Source organism: Balaenoptera musculus, chromosome 13 (assembly GCF_009873245.2).
Source record: "Balaenoptera musculus isolate JJ_BM4_2016_0621 chromosome 13, mBalMus1.pri.v3, whole genome shotgun sequence".
NCBI lineage: Eukaryota > Metazoa > Chordata > Mammalia > Artiodactyla > Balaenopteridae > Balaenoptera > Balaenoptera musculus.
The window spans coordinates 12,576,243-12,586,629 of record NC_045797.1 but is presented as its reverse complement, the minus strand read 5'-3'; the positions used below and the strand labels follow the sequence as shown (position 1 = coordinate 12,586,629).

General features: G+C 46.8%; 1 protein-coding gene across 1 annotated transcript; it reads right to left on the bottom strand.

Moving 5' to 3' along the window:
• Nucleotides 1–827: 827 nt before the first annotated feature.
• On the bottom strand, nt 828–4,078 carry IL1F10 (interleukin 1 family member 10). The gene is given in 4 exon segments (XM_036872397.1): nt 828–1,040; nt 1,338–1,463; nt 1,694–1,781; nt 4,047–4,078. Coding segments are annotated over 4 exon segments (459 nt in total).
• Nucleotides 4,079–10,387: the final 6,309 nt, after the last annotated feature.

Genomic DNA, 10,387 nt, shown 5'->3' with positions numbered 1-10,387 from the left:
CAATACTAGCAGGCAACTAATGGTACCGGTCAGTCGGTTGGACGACTGATTCGTTGTGAAGTATCTGATAGAAAAATCGTGACCTGAACTAAAACTGAAATTGTAAGCAGCCCAAGACATTGTCCATGGACAGAGGAGGAGAGCTGGGTTCTGCCTGGAGTTTCTCAGTTGTTTCTAGAAGCTCTGGAGCAGAGATGCCGGAGGAGAAGACATGGCCATGCTTCCAAGAAGGACTCGCCAAGTTATCCAGTCCCTTTGCATTGAATACTGCACACAGAGGCCCACTCATTCCCTGTGTTAGTTTCCTACAGCTGCTGTAACAAGTCATCACAAATGCAATGGCTTAGAACAACATAAATTTATCATTTTACAGTTCTGGAGGTCAGAAGTCTGAAATGGTTTTCACTGGGCTCAAGTCAAGTTGTTGGCATGGCTGTGCCCCTTCTGGAGTCTCTACGGGAGAACCCATTCCCTGCCCTTTTCCAGCTTCTAGGGACCACCTCCGTTCCTTGGCTCACAGCCCCTTCCTCCATCTTCAAAGTTAGCGGTATAGCATCTTCCAGTCTCCCTCTGACTCTCACCCTCCCGCCTCCCTCATAGGAGGACCCTGGTGTTTGATTACCTTGGGCCCACTGGGATACTACAGGATGGATCAGCCTTAATCACATTTGCGAAGTCCCTTCTGCCATGTAAGGTAACATATTCACAGGTTCTGGGGATCAGGATGTGGACCTCTTTGCGGAGGGGCCGTTATTCTGCCTCCCACAGACCCTAGCAGGATGAGCTTGGTTTGGGGGCGCCAGGCCGGAACCCAGCTTCCTGCCTCTCTACCGACTCTGTTCAAAGTAGAGCTCAGTGCAGGCTGAGGACTCACTCTCCGTGGTGAGTCGTACGGGCTCTTGGGGCTCAGCCGAGCCACAGGGAAACCAGCCAGGTCAGGCAGCAGCCTCCAGCCTGAAGGCAGGGTCCGAGCGTCTCTGGAAGAAGGTGAAGCAGGTGGCCTGGTCACCGCCCTTGTACAGATCCTCGATGTTCACATCCTGTGAGGGCAAGGCGGCGGCTGCTGGATAAAACTGCTGATTGCGTGTCAGCCCTCGAGGCTTCTGGGGCTTGGCCAACAAGGGACCTGAGAGGGTGGCTCTTTCCCCAGGGAATTGCCCTCTGAAGGTTCTGGAGGCAAGGGTCTGGGTGCTGGATGCAGGGAAAGATGGTGGAAACCTGAACAGGAGGGATGTGTGCGCCTGGCCAGAACCCACAGATGAGCACAGAGATGCCAGAGCACCCTGGAGGCCTGGCCAGGTCTGCAGGCTCCCCCAGAACAGGGTGCGGTCTCTCACCTCCAGCTGCAGGGAAGGCCCCACCCCTGTCTCCACACATGCCAGGCAACGACTGCCTCCCTGGATCCCCAGGAAGATGGGGAAACTGGTGTGGCCCAGGCCTCTGTTGGGGAGTATGCAGATCATCTCTGGGGGGGATGGAGGAGAAAAGAGAGCCAGGAGATGAGGGGACCCCAGATCGCAAGCTAAGGCTTGAACAGGAAGGAGCTGGGCCAGGGCACAGCTGGCCTGACCCCTACATGCATGCTGCAGGGTGAGCTAGGACTCCGACAGGGGTCCTGACCCTTCAGTAGGAAAGGGAGAGCTTGGGGTAGGCGGAGCTTGGGTGAGTCCCAGGGCGTCGAGACCCCAGATGCTCCTGCACGACAGTTGTCTGCGTCGGGATCTCCCACCAGGAAGTGGCCATCTCTCATGTACAGAGCCTCCAGATATGCATCCTTAACTCTGAAACAGGAGGCAGTGCTGATGGCGCGACCCCTTCAGGCACCACTGAGCCCCACGCCCCTCGCACCCCACACTCTGAAGGACAACATGGGGCACTAGGGGCGCTTCTCCTTCTTCAGGAGAGAAGTAGGGGTGCTACTCCACCCAAGAGCATGTCGAGACCAGGTCAGCCTTAGGCAAAGGAAGTTTTCCCAGGGCTCGTGATTTTTTCAGAGACCGCACCTCTGTCTCTACCAGGCTTGGCCTCTGTCAGGCCCTCAGGGTGGTGACGGGAGCCTGCGTCTTCCCACTGAAGGGTAGAGAGTTTTCCTGATGCTCCAGCCCTTTTCCGTGCCTCCCCTGAGAAATTTCCTAACGAGGCTCCGATGCCTCTGGGATATGCTGAGCCTTATCCCAGATTTTCTGGGCCCACCCAAGTTTTCATATGTTTATTCTCTTCAGTAAAGGGATTAGTTGAGTATACAATAACGTGTGGTTTGTTTTCCAGATACTTTAAAGGCTCTTTATAGAAGAAAATCCACAAATGAAGGGGAAAAAAAGTCCGATGTGACGGTAAGCATGCCAGCCTGGCCACCCTGCTCCGGTGAGTGTGCAAGTGTGTAAGGGGTGGGCTGGGCTGGGCTGGGCTATGGATGCCAAATACAGGTGGTTAGCAGGGGGCTGGAGCAGGGCCTGATGACAGGCATTGGGATTGCCTGTGGTTCTGACGATCAGCCTGGGGGGTAAACGCGTGCCAGGGAGGCTGAGAAGGAACCGTGGTGAGTCCGTGCAGCACCAAAGCCACGCCCATGCTACTAGCCCATGGCTGGTTGGTTTCAGAGATGGTCATTGGCTGCTCTCAGGCCTGGGGAGCCCTCCTTACCTTCAAGAGCAGAACCTCCTGGCCAACACCACGCCCCCAGGAGATTCTACTCTCTCAGTAACAGCTAATTATAACACCCTTGGCTAATGACTGCATGTGTTTAAAGCAGGTTCCCCTGTCCAATAAAAATGAAGATCTGGGGCTTCCCTGGTGGCGCAGTGGTTGAGAGTCTGCCTGCCAATGCAGGGGACACGGGTTTGAGCCCTGGTCTGGGAAGATCCCACATGCCACGGAGCAACTAGGCCCATGAGCCACAACTACTGAGCCTGCGAGTCTGGAGCCTGTGCTCCGCAACAAGAGAGGCCGCGATAGTGAGAGGCCCGCGCATCACGATGAAGAGTGGCCCCTGCTCGCCGCAACTAGAGAAAGCCCTCGCACAGAAACGAAGACCCAATACAGCCAAAAATAAATAAATAAATAAATTTTTAAAAAGAGCCTAGAAGACATTGCAGAGAATATGTATGTAGTCTTAAAGTCACAGTTAAGATACCTCCTGCTCCCACACTTCCTAGTTGTAAAATCTTAATTAAAAAAAAAAAAAATGAAGATCTGGAAAGAGCCTGGGTTTGCCAGCTGGCCTTCTCCCTCCAACCTGCACAACCAAGAACTGTGGCTAACTTAGCTGCCAGCAATATTCTGTTCAGAGACCAGAGCCCAGGCTAGATACTCCAGAGAGTTGACATCTGTTTTGTCATTTACGTGCGCCATGCACTTGTGTCTTGTCTTCCCAGCTACGTTGTACCTTCCCAGAGGCCCTGACCGGCCCCCCATGTCTAGGATAGGATGGGCCCATGGAGAAGCTGAGGAAATGCATCCCAGGTGTCAATCTTATTTTATTTTTATTATGCCTAAACTCATTCCTCGAAGAGCTTGAGATCATTTACAACAAAAATCACAGACAATAAAGTGGTAAACTAAAAGTAAAGACTCAAATGTCAAGTGAGATAAAATGCAGGTAAGAGTTGGAAGCCCAGACTGGGAATAGAGGCCACAGAGGCTAACATACAAAGATGCTGTCACTGAGATTCAAAATTATCTCTGAGCTTTTAGAGACTGGAGGCCAGAGCAGCACAGAGAACCTGGAGTCTGAGTCCTGGTGCTGTGTGACATTAGGTACTTTATAACCTCTTTGAGCCTCAGTTTCCAAACCTATAAAATGGGCTTAGTAATGCCCCCTTTGTAGATTTCTCAGGTTGGAGGCAGGGCAGTAGAATGGCTGGCATCTTGCAGAAGTTCAGGAAAGAAAGCTCTTGTGATTATGATGATGATTAAGCTTAGTTATGGGGCATTTGAGATTTCTGGGGTGAGAAGGAGACTCATCCCTCTGACTCAGCCCTCTTTCCTCTTCCTCTGTCATCTCCAGACCCCCTGATTAGGAAAGGGAAGACTCCAGGAAGACTTACATGTAGTATCTTGCCATGGGGAGGGAGCACATTCCTGCAATCAGGGGTGACTGGTCCTTGCTGAGAGGGAAGGGAAAAAAGGGCTGTCAGAGGATGAATGGATAAAGAAGATGTGGCATATATACACGATGGAATATTACTCAGCCATGAAAAAGAATGAAATAATGCCATTTGCAGCAACATGGATGGACCCAGAGATTATACTAAGTGAAATAAGCCAGACAGAGAAAGACAAATATCATATAATATCGCTTATATGTGGAATCTTAAAAAAATGATAAAAATGAACTTATTTACAAAACAGAAATAGACTCACAAACATGGAAAACAAACTTATGGTTACCAAAGGGGAAAGAGGGGGCATACATTAGGAGTTTGGGATTAAGATATACACACTAATATATATAAAACAGATGGATAACCAACAAGGACCTACTATATAGGACAGGGAACTATACTCAATATCTTGTAATAACCTATAATGGAAAAGAATCTAAAAAAGAATCACTTTGTTGTACACCTGAAACTAACACAACATTGTAAATCAACTATATTTCAGTAAACTTTTTTTTAAAAAAGAATGGCTGTAATTTATTAAAAAAGGGGGGCTGTCAGAGAAAGAAGGGGGTGGAGCTAGGGAACAGACATCCCAAGGAGCCAAATTACCCAATCACAGGGCGGAAAGTTCCCACTAGGTGCTTATCTATAAGAGGCATACCAGAATCCACCAAGGGCTCCTCAGCCCAGCAAGCTCCAGGCAGCTCTGAGTCTCCCTCTTTTGGGGCCATCCGAGTCGAGCTGGCAGGGGTGTGAGCTTGACTGTGCACTGGTGCCGGTTCTGGGAAACAGGATGACAGGTTTCCCAAAGAGTTCGGCCAGGAGCCCTTCCTGGGGCTCAGACTGGGGTGGGGTGAGCTCTAGCCTCACAGTTAAAGGATGAACCTGACTGAAACCCTGTCCCATTCCCATCCTGGCCTTAGAGTCACCACCTCCCCCTGCCTCCTCTGGACAGCACTACTAGGAGGAACCTCCCGCCTGCAGCCAGGTCGGGGTCTCTCTGCAGTTAGAGAGTGTCGTTCTGGGGACTGGATCGCTTTGCCAAGACTGTGATCTGTGAGAGACCATGCACACTCCCCCGTTCTGTTCCAGATGGAAAACAGCACAGGCTTGAGATACACAGACTTGTGTTTTTGAGGAGGAATGATCTAAAAACTGATGCCAGTGTTCCTGTACAGACCCTAAACCACAGAGCTTCACATGGCTCCACTCCTTCCGGTTGGATCATCCGTCCCTAGAGCGTTTCCCTGAAATGACCACCTCCAGAAAGGCCATTCCAGAATCCAGCATGGAAAGAAACCCAGAGCCAATCAGGGCATGAGGGTGGTAGGACTTGGAGAATAGCCCAGAAAAGTAAAAGCAAGGATGGCTAGGGCTGATTCTCTCACCAAGGAAGAAGGGAAAGAGAAGAGAAAAGATAAGAAAGCAGAAAAGAAGAGGAAATGGGAGAAAGGTAGGAATGAAGAAGCAGGGCTCAGAGCAGGAGAGAGTGACACTGAGGGACATTTTGGGAAGCAGGTAAGGAGGAGCAGATTGATGCTGATGGCAGGACTTCCGGCCATCTCAGCATCCCTGAGCAACATGGCCTGGATCTTAGAAGAAGGATGACTTAGCCAAGGTGGCTTTTAGTACTGGATCTGCCACTTGATCACCTTGGACAAGTCATTTCCTATCCCTTGGCTTTGCAGTGAGAGCTTAAGTGTTGGTGAGAGCAAAGGATCACAGGACACCAATAGGAGTACAAACTCTGGATGGATATTGGTGATGTGAATCAAAGTCTTAAAGCATTCTATGTAGTTTGTAATTTCATCTGTTGCCCTTATTCTATGGGAAAATAATAAATTGCCCAAATGTTTAATAAAAAAGATGTTCATGGCATCATTTTTAATAATAACAAGAAGCTGAAAATAATCTACCTGCCCAATAATAGGTGATTGGTTAAAAATTATGGTAAATAAGAAAGTATGTGTACATTAAAGACGATGTAGAAAAACATTTTATAAATATAAAAATAGTCAAAATACATTAAGTGAAAAGCACAGGTTATAAATAATGTGTGCATTATGATTCCATTTAAATCTGCCCACATACAGAGAAACAAAGATGTTCGATATTTTACAGCACTTATCTATGGCTGACAAGATTATGGGTGATTTTTATTTATTTACTTTAACATTTCAACATTTTTCCTTATATGAATATAAATTTCCTTTGTAGTATATGGTAAGTTTTAATTTTTTTTTTTAATGAAGGGTTCGATTACAGTCGTTGGCTTTCCAAAATGTGCCTGCCCATCAAATCACCTGGGGGACTCTTGAGAAGTACTATTTCCTGGGCTGAAGGTTCTTGAAGTGACTCAGTGATCAACTGGTCTTGGGAACTTATACACTAGCTCAGTTCTTCTCACTCTCTAATAAACGTGTAAATCACCTGCAGCTCTTGTTAAAATACAGATTCTGATTCCCTAGGTCTGGGGTGGGACCTTAGACTGCGTTTCAAACATGCAACCAAATGATATTAATGTTGCTGGTCCCTGGACCACACTTTTAGTATCAAAGAACCAGATGATCCCCCAGCCCTGATAGGTCGACAGCAGCATGGCTTCCGTGCAAGCCCATGTGAGTGAGATGCTGTGCTCTCCCTTGGCCAAGCTACTGGGGCTTCTTTGGTCGGAGCAGCAGAAATATGGGCAGCCTAGCAGCTGTGCCAAGGGCTGGCCGGGGCAGACGAAGTGGAGGGTCCCTGTGTAAAGCTGGATAGGCAAGCTGATGACTCCCATCCTTGGTCCGTGTCAGCTCAAAGAGCCGGCAGAAATTCAGGACTGGTCAAGTCCAGCTGGATCACTGGGGTCCTCTTGTCCTGGTCCAGCCCCAAATTCCAGTGTCTCTCCTACAGACTCCCATATCAGGAACCCCTGCCTGGGGTCCTGGTATAGATTGTGATGAAGTGAGGATTGTGTAGGAGTGAGAAATTGACTCCTGGTGTTGAGCCTGGGCTCCTGGTGTTGAGTGTTTGCCATGATCCCTCCCAGTGCACCACAAACTCCATTCCCCAAGCTTTCCCTTCCCTATTGTCCCCAAGTGACCTTTCACTGGACTTTGGTCTATACCCCTCTCTGGACCCCATCCTTGGCTGTCTCAGACCTCATCAGTTCACCTATCCTGGATCAAATACCACCACCAAATAGCCCTGGGCTTCCTCATGCTCTTTTGCACATCACACCTGTTCCAGCCTCTCCTTCATCCTCCTACACACTATCTCCATGGAATCTGATCTCTCCAAGACAAATATCAACTTCTGTGGAGCCAAATCCAAAGATTTTTTTTTTTGATTCCTCTGATCTTTGGCCATTGTCCCCGTGGGAGCCCTTGATATTGATTCACACCTCTCCATTCTCTCCTTCTCAGATGCATTGTAGATTCTCCCTTTGTTTGGGGGTCACCCCTAAACCTGGAAGTCACCGGCCAAGGTCCTAAGCTCTTCTGTTTCATACCCCATGAAGCTGCAATCCATTCATTTCCACAGCTGCATGATCATCTTTCTCTAATGCCTTCCAAGTCCAGACTGAACATCCTCCTTTATCTCCAACAGCCTACAGGACACCGCCCTTTGGATATCCTGCCATCATACCCAACCAAATTCATCTAAGGTCAAATTCACCTTCTCCTCCCAGCTCATTCATCCCTCCCGGTTTCATTTCTCTCACTGCCATAATCTTTCTCTAGACAGTGAGATTCAAATCCTGAGAACTGTTGACAATTTCTCCCACTTTTCCTGACCCTATGTCAGATTTATCAAGTCCCAATAAATAACTTCTTTAAAATATAACTTTGTTTTCTTCATAGCCCTTGGAACTGCACCTGTATTCCTGGTTCCTCTGCCTTCAATCCAGCCCAACCTATGTGAGGTTCCTGGACTTGTATTCTAAGTACTGCTTTCATCACATTCCCATCCAGCTCTAGAATCTACATTGGCTTCCCATTGTATGATATACTTATCTTAAGTGTATCTCACTTCTCCGTGGACACTAAACCACCTCCCCAGCAATGAGACCTCTTTCTTATCTTCTCAGTAGGCATACTCAAAGTTATCTTTCATTTCCCTACCTCAGAAGTCATCCCTCTTCACCATTGTCCATTCAAATCTTTTGACTTTAAGGTCACTGGACATGGCATTATTATCTATAGGTTGAGTATCTAGTTCTGCCAAGTTAATTATCAGCTCAGAGAAACAGCTCAGACATACAAGTTCATGTCACTTAACCTCCAATCTTCAGTTTTCAGCATCTATAAAATCATGGAGTTAGAGTATGTGGTTATTAAGATTCTTTCAAGATCAAACTATCAATGATTCCATGACTCAGAGTTTAAAGACTCTTTCCTTTTCCATTGCAAACTTACTCTGAACTCCCATTAAATTTCAGTGTGTTATTTATTGTTTTATGTATAGGCATTTTTTCCCTTATAAAAGTTAACAAGCTCTTGAAGCCACAAAGCATAGCTTGTAGCCCTCTCCATCTGCCCCAACTAAGACACATCGGTGCTTATGAGCAGGACATAGAAACACACCGCAGATTCGGATGGCAAGGTTGGTTCTAGACCTAACTCTGCTACCAATTTGTTTTGTCACCTTGGAAAATTCCTTTTTTCCCTAGGCCTCCAAATTCTTATCATTGGAATGAGAGGTTGAACAAGGTTAATATTTTTCAAAACTATTTTAGGTTTCACAAGGAAATTTTACACAGACACTAATGAAAGTTAAATGGATAAAAGACACCTGCTTTTGCAGAAGCAGAGAATGATGGTGGCACCAGGACCCAGCTAGCATTGACTACTAAGCAGGCACTGGGTGTGTATGTCAATCGCAATCTCCCAATTTATCCCTGCCCCCATTCCCCCTTGGTAACTAAACACTCAACTATATGTAAAATAGATAACCAATAAGAACCTACTGTATAGCACAGGGAACTCTACTCAATAAACTGTAATGACCTATATGGGAAAAGAATCTAAAAAAGAGTGGATGTATACACCTAAAAAAGATGTATATGTATAACTCACTTTGCACTACAGCAGAAACTAACACAACAACGTAAATCAACTATATTCCAATAAAAATTAACCTTTAAAAATTTTTTAAATTTTTAAAAAATAAAACTAAAATAACGTACACTGCAAAAAAACTCAAAAAACAAAAAGGCACTGGGGCATCTCTAAGGAAACTCAAGCTTCACCAAACATTGTTGAATACCACTGGCCTAGATGATTTCTTCTGAAGTTACTTTCTAAAATCTGTGGTCCTAAATATTTAAAAATCTTGACTTGACTTAACCTATACCTTCTCCTCGAATTCCTTCTATGTGCCCCTAGACTTATTTAGCAACCCATGGTGATCTATGTAGGAGATACCTTGCTAACTAGAGAGCTTGCCAGGAGGAGTTAAAAGGAGGTGGCATATCAGAGCTATTGACAGAGGGAGAAGAAAACAGAGAAAGAGAGAATACTGCCTGCCCACCACTGACCTGCAGATCCCAGGTGCCTGGAACCTCCGACTGATTTCTCCAGGGCATCTGAGTTTATATTGCCTGGTCAGGGTGGGTAAGCCTGTAGCAATCTTTATAATTGTCTCCAGGATGGGGAAGAAGAGCCTAGGGATTTCACAATGTCTTCAGCGCAGCATGGATAATAAGGAGGTGGGGAACAATAATGAGTGTTTGTCGAAAAGGGAGAGAGTCACCCATAAAGCCTTGGCAAAAGCCAGGCCCTGGGACTCTGCTCATAGCTATTGTTATTGATAATGTTATTGGTGGTTTTGGCAGCCAGATAAATGATGCTGGGGTCAGACGACTTTATATCACCTTCCCTTTGGTGCCCCATGGGGCTCCATCTTAGCCATAGGGAGGTGGAAGAAGCAAGAGTGAGTGTGTCTGAAGGTCCTAAGGACAGACTTTTTTCTGTAGCCAGGCTGTGGCCAGTGAGGCAATGTGAGAACAGGGACTGATGGCATTGTGAGTATGGCCCTGTTTGGAATTATGAGAGGAACATCTCTGTTTTTCAACAGGTTCTATTAGTTGGTACCAGTTGATGAGATGTAATGTCTAAGGAAACCCACTACAGACAGAAGACATTGACCTTAGATTCATCCTGGGACTGAGCAGGTGCCCTTTGCCCTGGAATATGTGGGCACATGGCTCAGTGTGACCAGGGTAGGGGTGAAGAACACTCAGGCCTCTGATTGATATTACTTAATTCAGTCCATCCATCCACCCATCAGTCCATCAACCC